General features: G+C 34.7%; 1 protein-coding gene and 1 long non-coding RNA gene across 8 annotated transcripts in view; one reads left to right on the top strand and one right to left on the bottom strand.

The window, feature by feature from the left end:
• The window catches only part of FNDC3A (fibronectin type III domain containing 3A), a 161,977-nt gene that overhangs the window by 110,923 nt on the left and 34,819 nt on the right, over positions 1-16,235 (top strand). For all 5 annotated transcript variants that reach the window (XM_004274601.3, XM_049701043.1, XM_033436841.2 and 2 more), the window contains 8 exons: positions 2,097-2,366; positions 3,523-3,581; positions 8,104-8,261; positions 10,215-10,274; positions 11,379-11,517; positions 13,240-13,293; positions 15,355-15,479; positions 15,850-16,024. In XM_004274601.3, coding sequence (XP_004274649.1) covers positions 2,097-2,366; positions 3,523-3,581; positions 8,104-8,261; positions 10,215-10,274; positions 11,379-11,517; positions 13,240-13,293; positions 15,355-15,479; positions 15,850-16,024 — 1,040 coding nt within the window. The remainder of the gene's footprint in view (positions 1-2,096; positions 2,367-3,522; positions 3,582-8,103; positions 8,262-10,214; positions 10,275-11,378; positions 11,518-13,239; positions 13,294-15,354; positions 15,480-15,849; positions 16,025-16,235) is intronic.
• The window catches only part of LOC125961922 (uncharacterized), a 57,103-nt gene continuing 44,959 nt past the window's right edge, over positions 4,092-16,235 (bottom strand). Inside the window, exons 1-5 of one of the 3 annotated variants that reach the window (XR_007473054.1) lie at positions 12,248-12,707; positions 8,139-8,227; positions 6,405-6,478; positions 5,440-5,488; positions 4,092-4,436 (exon numbers count right to left, since the gene is read on the bottom strand). This is a non-coding gene — a long non-coding RNA (uncharacterized LOC125961922). The other 2 variants (XR_007473055.1, XR_007473053.1) reach the window with 2 other exon arrangements.

Raw genomic sequence — 16,235 nt, forward strand, 5'->3', positions numbered from 1 at the left:
TTCCAGATGACTCCTGGGGGCCAGGATTGACACTGGTTGCAAACGGCTGCCCTGGACAAGATCCTGCCTTGTCCCACTTTTTCCCATGCATGTGCCCCACCTCCAGTTTTTCAGAACCAAGCTCTTTTCTTGCCTCAATGCTTCTGCAAATGGTGTTCTCTCTACCAGAAGTGCTCTTCCCCCTTTTCCATGCAAGGCTTCTTTATTTTTTTTTTTTCTTTAGATTTCAGCTTTCAGAGAGATCTTCCCTAACCTATCCTTATCAGTCTCTAGCACTGAAACCTTTTGTTTCTTTCACAGAACTTAACACAATTTGATTTTTTTGTTCTTTTCTTGGATGTCTTTCTCCCTTATTTAACTGTAAACCACCTAAGAACTGAATCTGTTTTATTCATCACTGTTTTCCTTGCATTTAATCAGTACCTGTCATTTATGCTTAGTAAATCTGTAGAAGAAATAACTCTAAATACAAAATTTAAATTGTGTAGCACAACCTGTAAGTAGTAGATGTATTATATATATTATGTAATATATTCCATTTTTTTCAAACTTATTTCTGTTGCCCAAGTAATGCATATTAATTCCGTAGGTCTGAGTGTGGTTTGGTTTTCTGCATTTCTAACAAATTTCCAGGTGAGGCTCATGCAGTGGTCCAATGAACTTAATTTTATTTTATTTTATTTATTTATTTTTTTTTTTGCGGTACGCGGGCCTCTCACTGTTGTGGCCTCTCCCATTGCGGAGCACAGGCTCTGGACGCGCAGGCTCAGCGGCCATGGCTCACGGGCCCAGCCACTCCGCGGCACGTGTGATCTTCCCGGACTGGGGCACGAACCAGTGTCCCCTGCATTGGCAGGCGGACTTTCAACCACTGCGCCACCAGGGAAGCCCCTTCACCTCTTTTTAATTGGGTTATTTATCTTTTTGTTGAGTTGTAAATGTTTTTATGTATTTTGGATACAAGTCTCTTATCAGATATATGATTTGCAGATATTTTCTCCCATGTTGTCTCTTTACTTTTTTGATGGTATCCTTTGATGCAGAAAAGTTTTTAATGAAGTCCACCTTATTTTCTCTGATTGCTTTGTATTTTTGGTGTCATATCTAAGAAATTATTATCAAATCCAAAGTTGTGCAGATATGTGCTTGTTTCCTTCCGTAAGTTTTATAGTTTTAGCTCCTACATTTAGGTCTTTGATTCATTTTGAGTTAATTTTTGTGTAGAATATGAAGTAAGGCTCTAAACTTACTCTTTTACTTGTATATATCCAAATTCCTGGGGTTTTATTTTAATATTGTGCATATCCTTACAGTATTCAAGAATATTATACTAATTTTCTTAAATCACTGATAAATTAAAACTTTACTGAGATTTTTGAGACTTTTCCTTTGAAAAATATTTTCCTCACTACAGATTTTAAATTTACAATGAAAATGAACTCTGAGGACAACTGATTTAACAATATTCATGAGGGTATTGATTTATATTATGTTGCTGTATGACTTATTAGAATGAATACATTCTAAGTCTCAGCCCTGAGTTTACAGTATCTGAAAATGTAATACTCTGTACCTAGATTCTGTTATTAGTTAACAGTCCCACTCACTTCTTTTTGCTGACTCTTAAAACCTTATTTTTTTAGTGATGATTTGCTTTTTTTGAGTCATAAGGGAATTTAGGTAGGTGGAGATTTTCTGTTTCCTAGTTGATATGTTTGAAGTTGAAAGAGATGCTAAAAGTAATGGCTACAAAAGAGTAAAAGAAGAACTGTACACAGCTCAGTTCAGCTCTTATTCCTCACCTGTAATAGTCACAGCATACCAGCAAGCTGTTTCTATGGAGATTAATAGTTGAGAAAGGAGGAAGGAAAGAAGTGTCTATAAGATTACAGTTATAATCAAGTCACAAAGCTTGGTTCTCTCAGTTGGTGGAGACACAGAAATAGCTTTGTTATGCAAGATTATTCTTTGAAATATTTTATAATACATAAGTTTTATATAATATAGATAGATTTATTTCCTGTTCTTTTCTCATGCCATAAATGGGTTTGGAGACAGTGACCTTTTTAAATGTCTTATTTTTTATTTCTTCTCAGATGCCCACTCTACACATGGAAGGTCCAACTTTAGAGATGAAAGATCTAGTAAGACATATGAACGTTTGCAGAAAAAATTAAAGGATCGCCAAGGAACACAGAAGGATAAAATGAACAGTCCACCATCATCACCCCAGAAATGCCCTTCTCCCATAAATGAACATAATGGGCTTATGAAAGGGCAGAATGCTAGTGGTGTAAACATAGGATCAGCAAAGAACAAGTCAGGAAGGGGGAAAGGTGGTGCACAAATTGATACAGAAATAGAAGGTAACTATTTAAAATACAATATATTCTAATTGTACTTTTTATCATCATTTAACCTACTAAAAGTATATTCTAACCTTTCAGTCATTTCATCATGCTTCACATAAACTGTCGATTAATAGCCTAACACTTCTTAAATGTGACGGGAAAGTTTTAGAACCTAAATTGTTACTAGGGTATTTCTTTTTACATTTTGGGAAAGCTCAATTAATAATTTCACCTATATCTAAACTTTACTAACCAAGAGAAATTTCTCTTTGATAGGAAAACTCAAAGTTCATCCAGATTCCTTTCCTTCTTCTTTCTTTCTGGACCTAGATAAGGCTATGCTGATTTTTATCAAAACTCTTTAATCCTCCCAGCTTCTTTATACACAAGTCCTTGACAGCAACTAGTTCTGTCATTCACCAATCTATTTATATACTCTGTAGTTAGGATAGAGTATTGTCCGTTTCTTTCTTCAAAAGTTCTTTTGTTTCAAAATCCCCATGTTTCCCTTGGATCCTTCCTTTAACCTGTGACTTTCACCATATGAACTGTGAGCATTACTTCCTTTTCTTTAAAATTTCCATTCCCCATCAACAAATTTAATGCTTTAACAGCCTCTTGGCTTGCCTATTAACGTTTATCAAAATGTTCTCCCATATTTTTGAGACCTTCTGATCATTCTTTTCAGCACTGATGTTTCAGAAGAGTTAAGCTAAAGTTTCAGATACATCAGTGGTGGCTATAAGTTATGGTCAAGTCAATTATAGTCCTATTTTGGGAACCACAGTTAAGGCATGTCATGAAACAAATACTTAGTTAACTTGTCATTAAGAGGTATGAGATTGGCAAATAAGGACTTTCCAGAGAGAGAATATTCTTTACTTTTTTTTTTTAAGTAAAGTATAAAAATATACTTTCCGTAAAACTTATTGACTAGTTCAGATGTATATAGTGGTATTATAATTAGTAATCATGGTTAAAGCAGACATAGAAACTGAGGCAGAAGAACTCTGAAGAGCCACAAGCTGCTGAATATGAACTAAGAGGTAAAAACCAGAAAATAAAACTCAAATACCAACCACTTGGTATATGTTTTAGAAGACATATTGGGAAGGGAGTGGGATGATTGCATTTAGGTTCATTTTTTGTTTTGTTTTGTTTTGTTTTTAAGAAAAAGATGAAGAAACTAAAGCTTTTGAAGCACTTCTTTCCAACATTGTCAAACCAGTGGTAAGTATCTTATGTATTTTCTTGACATTTATATTTAGTATATTCATATAGGATTTTGGTATATTCAGGCCTTGTTTAAAACTTAACTATATGTAAGGAATGTGAGGTCAGTAGTGGATCAGTACAGATCTGACATAAGGTGAGATAGTTTAGTTTAATCAGTGAATCAGAATACTCAACCAAGAATTTTTAAACAAGGTTTTAATATATGCTCAATGACATTGGAAATGACTGGACCAAGCAAAGATCTAATAAGGAGTGTAGGTACAACTGATTATCATTTTTTTAAAAACCCATTTATATTATTTCCAAATTAAATATATCCAATTAACTCCATATACAAAAAGAGTTAAAATCAAACCATAGAAGAAAGTTAATATTCCCCAGTCCTTTTTTTGTGTAGATCTAATAGAAGAAATCAGAAAATCAGAAAAAGGTATGACAGCAAAACTGGCTACATCTGCATATTTTTAGAATAGCCTAAATAAAGGCTATCATTCTAATAAAAGATTAAAGTGCTTGTACAAACTGAATTTTTTTTTAATAAATGTATTTATTTTTGGCGGCGTTGGGTCTTCGTTGCTGCACGAGGGCTTCCTCTAGGTACAGCGAGTGGGGGCTACTCTTTGTTGTGGCGTGCAGGCTTCTCGTTGCAGTGGCTTCTCTTGTTGCAGAGCACAGGCTCTAGGTGCGCGGGCTTCAGTAGTTGTGGCTCGTGGGCTCAGTAGTCATGGCGCACGAGCTCTAGAGTGCAGGCTCAGTAGTTGTGGCGCACAGGGCTTAGTTGCTCCACAGCATGTGGGATCTTCCCGGACCAGGGCTCGTACAGCTTTTCTTCAAGAATGGTTTTGATCACTACCCAACAAAGACCACAAGCTTCCTCAAAAGTTAAAATATACTGTACATAATTCAGCCACTTCTATTTTCATGTTTGCCTACTACCATTTAGTCTTTGTCAGTACTCACACGTATTTTTACACAGTCATGTCTATTTTCAGCTACTGTCTAGAAGTGGATTCAGAATGGAAGGATTGTGGGGACTTCCCTGGCAGTCCAGTGGTTAAGACTCCACACTTGCACTGCAGGGAGTGTGCGTTCGATCCCTGGTTGGGGAACTAAAATCCTGCATGCCATGTGGCATGGCCAAAAGATAAAACAATTTTTTTTAATTTTTTAAAATAAAAAATGGAAGCATTGTGTAGCAAAAAAAGAACTGAATTATTCAGGCCCTAGTCACTAGTTGAGTGACCTCAGACAAGTCACTTAACCTTTCTGAATGTGTTTCATCTATGAAATGAAGATAGTTATGTCTGTTTTGCCTGCTTTAGAGCATAATTATAAGGATCAAGTGAGGTGGATATAAAAGGAAATTTTACTTCTAAAGTAGCATACAAATAGAAGACATATTTCAGATGATTTCTGTATCTGTATTTTTAACCCTCATTATTCACCTCTTTCTCTAGAACCACATTTCCTGAAGCATCCTAAAGAATACCCAAGTTTGTATGTTTTGCCAACAACTAGAACTTCATCTAGAAAACCAAATTCTTCATCATTTTTCCTAAACTATTTTCTCTTCTCCATTGTTCCTCTAAAATAAAATTGGATTAGATCCCTTTAGTTTTCTAATTTCAGTATTTCCATCAATGAACACTTACTCATCCAGATTTCTCTGGCTCACAGTATCAGTATTATCTTAGATTTCTTCTTTACCTTTAATTCTCCCCATGCCAAACTGAATTGCAAGCTTTATCCTTTTTTTGCTATAAATTTCTAGGATCTACTTTTTCCTGGACACACACACACACACACACACACACACACACACACACTCCTTTACACAGGAATTTCACAGTACCTTAATGGCAGTCCACTTCTCTTTCTTCTTTACAACTGGTTACATCCTTCTGAAACCAGCACCAGAAAACAGCATTTTTAGGCATTTTTCAGACTACATTCATTCTCCTTGATCTCTCTCCAGTGTTTGACATTGCTGATCATTTCCTTGTTCTCCTATCATCCTTTTAATGGCCCACTATCTCTCTCTCTCTCTCTCCCCCTTAGTCTATGGTTTTCATGAACATGAAATTACTAGGTAACCTTTAAAAATACACACTCACACATGTTCCAGCAGCTTACCCATTTCTTTTCTACCGAAATTATATCCCATCCCAAATCCTTTAAAATTCTATTCAAAATTCACTTCTCATGAAGTTTTCCGCAGCAACCCTAGTGTAATATTTTGTGCCTTAACATTTATATGCAAGTAATAAAATATCTTTTTTAAAGAATGAGTTGGGACCAAGAGTTATTCTGTAAAAATAGATTGTCTAGCAGTGTGTCTAATTTTTTTTTTTTAAGCTATACTTAGTAAATTCAACATAGTATCCTGGAAAAGTCTATTTAGTTTAAATTTTAATTGATAGTATTCTACCAGTGTTAATTTCTTAGTTTTGACAGAAATACATCATTATATAAAATGTTAACATTAGAGGAAGCTGGGTAGAAAGTATACAGAACTCTGTATCTATACTATCTTCCCAACTTTTCTGTAAATCTAGATTTATTCCCCAAAAAAAGCCATTTTAAATATACTGTATTTGAGTAATTAAGGTAAACAGATCATTTCACTCATTTGTATAGATGATACCTGGAACCTAAAAGGTTGAGAGTTTAGTATCACCAAGCAAATTAGTGACAAGTCTTCTGTCTCCCTGCTTAGTCTTTTCTCTATTGCCTATACTTTTGATGATGTAATCAGTACCCACAAAGCCTAATAAGCTTTATAATGTAGATGCCAGTTAATGCTATTAACTTACCTACCTTCAGAATACTGTTCACTTCCCTGTTCTCACAGTTTTAACACAGTTATGATCATCCCATAAAATCAAGAAACTCTAAAGGGTACAGATATATGTATGTTAACAGTATGTTTGTTTAAAAAGGAAAGAAAACCTTACACAGTTACAGATTAATAGCCAGATGGACACTGGTTAAAACAAGGAATCACTTTTAAGTCCATTGTAAATGCAACATAGTACTGTACTAAGACTTTTTAAAGACAGCATGACAGTAAATATTACATTTCCTGTGACTCAGCAGAAGCAAAATAAATACAGTAACAGTCTTCTAAACTTATTCAAGCTTTGAGAGCTTTGACAAGGAGAGAAAGTTATGCTTGTGTATAGACTGTTTATTCTGCCTAATTCAAGATAGGGGCTTCATCCTAGTAGTTAGTGGTTTTGTTTTGTTTCTGTTTGTTTTATTGTCTTTGACTAAGATAGTCATTAAATGTAGATAATTTTAAAGCAAGCTTTTACATTAATGTCTGGGTATTGATATAATCTGATACCTTTCTTACCAATCTTTAGTTTAAATCAAATCCCTAGACTTTTTTTTCCTCTTTATTAGACTTTTTTTATAAAAGTAATCCAAAATGTAAAAATGCTATTAAGACCTCCTGTTTTTCTCTCATATCTCTCTTCATCCCACCACACATACTCACAAAATCCCCAAAGGTAAGGATTAGTACATTTTACATTTCAGATATTTGTATGCATTTTTTAATTTCTTTAACACAGCTGAAATCATAGCATATATATTGCTTTGCAGCTTCCGTTTTTCCTCTATTACATAGCACCAGTATATTGAGGATCTCTTTAAATGTCAGCACGTACATGTCTACCTCATTATTTGAACACCTGCATAGTAATATGTTAAGAAGCTATACCAATTTCCAGTTTCTTGCCACTATTAAGAGTGCTGCGACGAGTATTCTTAAGGGTGTATATTTATGTACTTACGTAAGTTTACGGAATATTATCATGAAAAAAAATCCCTGGAAGTAGAATTCCTGAATCAAAAAGTAAACACACTTTAAATTTTTATAATGGTTCCCAAGTAGCTCTACATAGGGATTGTACCAATCTATACTCCTATCCTCATTTAAGAGACCACCCATTTCTCCAGACCCTCACCACACTAGATATTAATCCAGTATTTCATCCATTAATTAATTTTAATCTTCCCTAACCCAGTGGATGAAAAGTAGTATCTTGTTTTAATTTACATTTATTTAATTATGAATGTAGTTAGATATATTTTATATCTTTTTATTTTAAATATTATTCAGTTATATTTCTTTGGACAGTCCATGTCCTTTGCTCATTTTTCTGTTGAGGCTTTGGCCTTTTTCTTATTGTTAGACACTTTCTAAAGTGAGGAAATGGAACCCTTTCAAGCATGTTACAAGTGGGTTTTTTCTGCCCTTCTTTTGACTGTATATGATGTTTACACTAATAGTTTTAGACAGCCCCAAATGGTCTTTAAACCTTTGTTGAACCTATCTGCCCTTGCACAGCAAATTGTATCTCATCTACAAAAGGACAGGTTTCTATTTGTGAGCCATTTTATGTAAGTAGATATATTTTATTTAAGCTTGAAACCCCATTAGATTTTTTTTACTGTTTGTTGTACACATTACAGTTGTTTCAGAGAGCTTTCAAATATTATGTTTTTGCAGGCCTCAGACATCCAGGCAAGGACAGTAGTACTTACCTGGTCACCTCCTTCCAGCCTCATTAATGGCGAAACAGATGAGACTACTGTACCAGAGCTCTATGGTTATGAAATTCTGGTCTCAAGTACTGGAAAAGATGGGAAATATAAAAGTGTATATGCGTAGGTATTTGTTACGTTTTACTCCCTGCCATTATATAAGTTAATGGTTTATCAAAAACAGCTTAAAACTAATTCTGTGCTATTTTCCCTCTTCATGCTTTTATTTTGACTCTATAAGTTGACCAGTGATAGTAATTTCAATGTAAATAGTCCAAATGCTGGCTGGTTCACATTTCTGTCTACACTCCCTTGGAATAATCACTTTCATTGCCCACATTCAGCTTTTTTATTTTTCAGTAGGCTCCCTAATAGATATTTCACTATTCACGTATTCCTGAGACATAAATATAAATTGTAGTATGTAGAAGCCAGGACCTGAAATGGAGAACTCTTATACTGTGAACTCATGCAATGTGATATTGCTCCTCTAGGGAGTTGGATTTAATTCTTATATGTACAAGCTCATATCCCATTGTAAAATGAATTTAGTGCCATTGTTCCTCATTTGTGTGTTGGTATGTTAATAATCATACTTTGAAAAAATCATAGTTCTCTTTTCTTGGTTCTAAAGCATATTATATACCAAGAAGCCTTAGGAAGTATCAGTGGCTAAAATTGTGACGTTTATGATTGATGGTTGTAAAATAAATTATTTTTCTCTTCTTATTCATATAGAAATTGCTTATTCTGATGAAAAAGAGTAAAGTCGATTACTAGTTAAAATTTCACCACCAGGAAGATTGTAAAGGATGTGGTTAGCCATTTGAATGATCATTATTAACACACAACACTGGATACCTCAGCCTTCTTGGTATCTTTTTTCAAAAAAATAGCTAGTGTGGGGAAGAAAGGAAAGAGAAACTGCTCCAGTGACTGTCATCTAGCAACATAAGGTTATAAAAATGTCCTATCTCCTTCTCTCTTTTGAGACTTCCTTGTGTTTATTCTATTTCTTTTTCTTAAAAGAGACAAAACCTACCTAAGAGGTAAACAGAGGGTAAAGGAGCATCAACGTAAAGGTTTCTTTTTGTGTTAATGGCTGTTCTAGTTTGATATGGCTGCTTTCTAAGAGGAAGGATTTATCTCCATTTGCAGCCTGACCGGAGAGCACAAGAGGGACATTAGTCAACCTTAGTCACCTTTTTTACCCTGCACCAATTAAGGTCTCTTTCTGAGGCTGCTACTACAACTGCCTGATTCATTAAGGTGTACTTCTATCAGTGAGACATGTTTCCTTTCTCATACGATTCACTGGCTTTGATTTGAGAAACAGGATAGCTGTGGAAGGAAAGTGGGAGGGAGGTGGGAGGTTGGAGGAAGAAGTCCATAAAGTGGAAAGGAGAGAAACTTAACTGAAGGAAATGAAACAGAGAACAGTGATTTAAAAGAAAAGGAAGAGAAAACAGGCTAGTTTGTTGGCTACATACCCAAATAATAGTTGTATCAAATGATTATTTAAGAAAATATGTGCCATTATATTTGAAAATTTAATAGTGGCCATAAAAAATGCTTTACCTTAAATTATGATTCAGTTTTTTTTTATCTACTCATTAAACTGTAACATTTTAAATAAAGTTCCATGTTATATTTTAAATAAAATCCAGTAGTGGCAGACTCCTTGTAGAAATTTGGTAGGTTTGATTTCAGTAGTACATGTGTTATTTAGCATTCTAATTATATACCAGTGGATTTTTAAATAATTGAAAATGGTTCTGTTTCTTCAGTAAGCTAAGTATCTTCCCTAACTCCACAGGGGGGGGGAAAAAAAGTCTGGCTTACACAATTGATTTGCTTAGCATACCTTTTTGTTTTAAAGTGGTATTCAGGTACATGCTTAAGTTCGGCATATATCTTAATTACACAAATTGCATATTAGTGCAATCTGAATGTGGTTACAGTTGGAAAAGTAAGAAGCAGTATAATTTCATAAAGTACCACAAACTGTAGTGTACATAATACATATCCTCTGGAATGCTTTATCATACAACGAAATGTTGCCTTTTTTTTCCCCAGAGGAGAAGAAACCAGTGTCACTTTAAATGATCTCAAACCAGCTACAGATTACCATGCAAAGTAAGGAATTCCTATATGTTGCTTTTATATGATCTAGCATAGGGTTTGTTTGTTTTTAATGATTTCCTTAAAAGTCTAGAATATAATTTAAATATTAATTTTGGATTAAAAACATGGGTTTTGTGGACTTTGATTTTTCTTGTGGTATAATTATCAACACTTTCCAAAAAAAACAAAAACATTTAACTCAAATGTTATAATGAAGTGGTAAATCACCCTGTTTGTAGGACCTAGGGATTAGAATGAATATACAGATAATATGTATAATATAGCTGTAATATCTAATTCAGCACTGGAAAATTGTCCCAGCTTTTGAAACTTTTACAAAACAGAATCATAAATAATATTTGCTACTTACGTATTTTTACTCCATCCTATTTTGTACAAGTTTGGGATATTAAAACTCTGAGAATTTCATAACATTTAATTAGGATAACTTAGATACTACTGTTTTGTTCTGCACCGTTCTTCTTTTATAATTTACCGAAATTATTTTATAGACTCTAGGGTCTCCCCAGCTGGGACTCAGTATAACGATTTAGTCAGTCACCTCTTTTTAAAAATAACACTTGTAGTTGGGATTATTCCTATTAAACTATTAAATTAAGTCTTCAATTATACATCCTATGGATAAACCCAAAGTATCATCCAACCTAATATTTTTCAAACTGTGGATTGCAACTATTATTGAATCATAAAATTAATTTTGTGGGTTATATTCAGAATTTTTAAAGTTAAATATCAAATGGAATAGAAAGTATCAGTATATTACCCTAGTTAAGGATATTGTTTCAGGGTACTTGTGCATGCGTGCGTGTGTGTGTGTGTGTGTGTGTGTGTATGTGTATAAATGCATATCTCAGAGACACAGTCACAGTTTAAAATGTATTCTTACTTTCGGCAGTCATAAAAATATGAAAGCCCCTGGCCTATTCTATTTTTCTTTTTTTTAAGGGTCACCCTTTATTTCTGATATGCATATTTTCTCAATAGAACATTTAGAGGGCATCTTACTGACTTGCCCGTACTTAAAGGTGATGCTATAGAATGGTAGGATACAGTGATTCTATCTGCAGGTTAAAACAATTTATTCTATCACCTTAGAGTCCAGGCAGAATACAATTCTATAAAGGGAACTCCTTCCGAAGCTGAAACCTTTACCACCTTGAGCTGTGAACCTGACATACCTAATCCACCAAGGATAGCCAATCGGACCAAAAATTCACTCACTTTGCAATGGAAGGTAAGAATATTCTCTAGAGTATTTCCAACTGGACATTTGTTTTCCTTTTTTTTCTTCTGTAGTATTAAACTTCATTTGTTTTTGGAGACAAAAAGGTTTAAGCTAAATTGCTCTTGCTCTTCACATGTATTAAATAGGCATTTGTTCCTTATAAAATAACACTCTTATTAGTGTTATTAGTGTTATTAACACTCATCAGTTTTTCTTACTGATGTATAGCAGAAAAGATTGATTTATAATTAGCAGCCCTTATACTGAATTTGTGATGACACTGCAATGTGTAATTCTCAGGCTCATTACTACTTTCTATAATACTCTGTAATGACACCTTTATATCCTGAATTTTATCCTAAAATGAGATTCATACTAACTAGACTCATAGTTTTTAAAATATTAATATGTCTTAAAGGAGGAATAAAATTATTTTTAATAGAATATTTTTGATATATAAATATTTGTGCCCAGCTACACAAGAAGATGTAATGAAATGGAAAGACACTAGATAGAATTGGTAATTCACACACCACAGACATCATTGTCATTGGTGACATGATTTTCTGAAATGATACCTAGGTCTTGGTAAATTTTTGAATAAAATTAAGTACAAGCTTTCCCAACTTGCATAGTAGTTGCATTTGGGGGAATACAGTAACTGTTAAAACTATACCACAAATACCTTGTAAAATGGAATTAGGGTCTAGGCAGTAATAATTATAAACAGATATTTCACCTGTATGGATGTCCAGAAGCACATTCAGAAGTCCTAGAGGAAAAGAACAATTCTTCATTGTACTGAAATGAAGGTGAAATTCTTTAGTTTTAGAGTGATTAAATACTGGGGAAAAAATGACCAAAAAAGCTGAAATTTTCACCACTGAAAATTAACAGATTGGTGAATTAGCAGTCTTAGGCGGTTGACACGTGGAGTCTAGAAGCAGAGATCCAGACAGTATGCCCTTTTGGAGTTCCTTTCAGAACACTAGTTCTTTCACTTTTTAGTGTATTACACAATATCACTTTCAGATTGTAAGTTGAGTTTTAATGAAAATGACAGGATCTATCCCAGGAGCTTAAAGCTGATAAAACCTTCTGATAAAAGGCAGTTTATTTATTTATTTTTTTAAAGGATTATAGGGCTTCCCTGCTGACTCAGTGGTTAAGGATCTGCCTGCCAATGCAGGGGACATGGGTTCGAGCCCTGGTCTGGGAAGATCCCACATGCCGCGGAGCAACTAAGCCCGTGCGCCGCAAGTACTGAGCCTGTGCTCTAGAGCTCACAAGCCGCAACTACTGAAGCCTGCACGCCTAGAGCCTGTGCTCTGCAACAAGAGAAGCCACCGCAGTGAGAAGCCCGTGCACGGCAACAAAGAGTAGACCCCGCTCGCCGCAGCTAGAGAAAGCCCACACAGCAACAAAGACCCAACACAGCCAAAAATAATAAATTTTTTTAAAAAAATTATAAAAGTTAAGAGATCTTGAGAAAAGAGATTGTTCAGTGTTCATAAAAATTTGAGTAGCATCTTGATTTGTTTTATTTTCTTGAAGTTAAAAGGATTATAGGATACGCATGTATTTCTGTATTCTCTGTGCACATTTTTCCAGGGCTAAATCCCAGAGAACATCTGCAACACACAATAGATGCCTTAGATTGGATCGTCACAATATCTTTTATAAAAGTACTAATTTGTACTCATTTTGTTTGTTTTTTGGTGTTTGTTTTAGGCACCTAGTGACAATGGTTCTAAAATCCAAAGTTTTATTTTAGAATGGGATGAGGTAAGTACATTTAAACTTTTTAAATTAGGCTAAAATGTATGCATATCCTCTGGCAGAAATACCTTTTTGTTTATGAGTCAGCTGATGGTGTTCTTAGAAACCATTACTGACCAGACTTCCCAGTGTTCTAATTGTTTTCAACTAAACCACCATCAAAGCTATCACTTGGTTAATTAACTTGATGGAATATTTTCTTTCACATCAGCCTTAAAGGCAAGCATGTTCATTTACTGTGACTGCTTTAACAAATTACCACAAACTGAGTGGCTTAAAACAACACTTTTATTCTCTTAATAATTCTCGAAACCAGAAATCCAAAATAGCTTTCACTGGGCCAAAATCAAGGTGTCACCACAGCCGTGCTTACTCCAGGGACTCTAGAGCAGAACGCATTTCCTTGCCTTTTCCAGCTCTGGAGGCTGTGCTCATTACTTGGTTCATGGCCACATCAGATTGCCTTTTCTCCCCCTGCTGCCATTATCACATGGCCTTCCTCTTCTGTCTTCAAGTCCTTCTCTGCTTCCCTCTTAAAAAGGACACTTGTAATTCCATTTAGGACCCACCCAGATAATCCAGGATAATCTCTCCACATCTCAAGAGCCTTACCTTAACCACATTTGTACAGTTCCTGCTACCATGTGAGGTAACATTCACAGGTTCCTGGGATTAGGATCTGGGTAACTTCGGGGGCTGTTATTCAGCCTACCACAGCAAACATACTGGGCTTTATTGTTTAGTACTTTGTTTTACTGTCATTTATATATATCATGTTCTCTTTTGCGCTGCTGCTTCACTGCAGCTAAAAGGAGGGGCCAGAGGGAGTAGAAGAAATTCCACTGATAATTTGGGAATTCAAATTGAGGCACAACCCAAGTAAGTTTTATTCCAGAAGGTCTAAGAGAATTCAGAATTAGGAAGTCTATTGCTGTATCATAGTAACTGAGAAGAAAAACCATATCATCTTAATAAATTATGACAGATATTTGATAAAATTTATCACCCATCTCATTTAAAACTCAAAACAAATTAGGAATAGAAAGGTAATTCCTTATTTGACAGTTTTGTATTAAGTGCAGTACTATCACTAAACAATAAAAGCGCTTCTAGTCAAAGCAAATACAAGTCAAAGTTGCCAGTTTTCCCCACCTTTATTTGACATTATTCAGGAAGTTACAGCTAATACAGTATGATTTGGAATCAAAACAAGAGGTAGAGCTATGGTGGCTGGGCTGGGGGAGCAAGATTATCATTTTTTAGAGATGACACGATTTTCTATTTAGATAACTTGATAGAATCAACTATAAACACGATTAAAACTAAAATTAGAGTTCAATAAAGCAACCAGATTCAGACTAAAGGTATTCTTTGAAGCAGAGGTCACCCTAACCGCCCTTTACCTCTACCACACAATAACGAGAAATGGGTAGAAAATAAAAAATGTGTTGATTTTATGTAGCATCTTAAATTTCTAAAACTCTTCAGTTGTCCTGAACTGCAGACTTTTCTCTCTCCCATCTTAATGTCTGTAATGGGATTTTTCTCTCTGTTTATACTCTTTCAGTATTAAATCTAAGCAGTAGTAGTGCCAAAATCTTTAAGGAAGTTTAGCAGCTATCTAGGTGGTTTGGGGATGGGTAGGGACCTTTTCTTGAAACTGTTTGCATAGAACTTTTCATAGGTTGAGGAAAGTTGCCAGTTATGCATATCAAAGATCAACCTATTTCCACCGCTGCCAGTCCCCCCATAGAGATTGTGGGATCCATACCTGGAAAGAGTTTCTTTTACTAAAAGCCAGAGGTTAAGCATCAGCTATGAAACAGGGTGCTTAGTTCAAGAAGCTATACAGAGATGCCTGCTCTTCAGTTTTTGAATTCTGCGTTAATGAACAGTGAGTATCATATAAAAGATGTGTTATCTTAGACTTCTCTTGAGATTCATGACATGCATGTAACAAAGATGATTTTTAATGTACACTAGCTAATATGTTACTATCAATTAGGAATTAATGTGGATTTCTTCTTACAGTAATGTACAATGATATATAATAACTGTTTCTTTTAGGGAAAAGGAAATGGAGAATTTTGTCAGTGTTACACGGGCTTACAGAAGCAATTTAAAATTACTAAACTGTCACCAGCAATGGGTTGTAAATTTAGACTATCAGCCAAAAATGACTATGGTCCAAGGTAAGATACATTTTAATGTAGATGTTTTAGACTATTCATTTGTATAAATTATTCACAGTCCAAATTATCCACTAAAAATTCTGCCTTAGTTATCACTTCGTTGCTATAGTTAAGATGTGTTACTAACCTAGCAAAGCTATGAGAGAATTTGTTAATTACATAAACTGCAGTTTTAAAACAATACTAATTCACTTTTAGGTATCTGACCTGGTTACCATAAAGATATTACCAAATCCAAGATACATTACTGGATTATAATTAGTTATCAAAATTATCATTTGCCCCAAAAATGTCACTTATCAAAATGAGTTCTTTGGCTATAAAAAATAACTATTTTTCATTCCTTCTTAAAAACCATTTGCTTCAACAGTGGTTTTAGTGAAGAAGTCTTATATTACACCTCAGGCTGTGCCCCTTCTATGCCAGCAAGTCCTATATTAATTAAAGCTGGGGTTACTTGGTTATCCTTACAATGGAGTAAACCCTCAGGAACACCATCAGATGAAGGAATTTCTTATATTTTAGAGATGGAGGAAGAAACTTCAGTAAGTATGTATTTTAAATATGGTATTTAAAACATTTCAGTGTGACATTAATCCTGATACAGTAAATATTGCCACAATAGTTAGATCGTTTCCCAGATGCTTTGAAACCTTGGTTGGTTACTGTTTGGGAGGGACTGGAAGTGAGGGACAACTCAGCCTTTTGTTTTCTTGAGGTGTTGGAGGGGGTTTTGGTTTTTATGTGTGTTTGGAT

This window comes from Orcinus orca, chromosome 18 (assembly GCF_937001465.1).
Source record: "Orcinus orca chromosome 18, mOrcOrc1.1, whole genome shotgun sequence".
Taxonomy (NCBI): Eukaryota; Metazoa; Chordata; class Mammalia; order Artiodactyla; family Delphinidae; genus Orcinus; species Orcinus orca.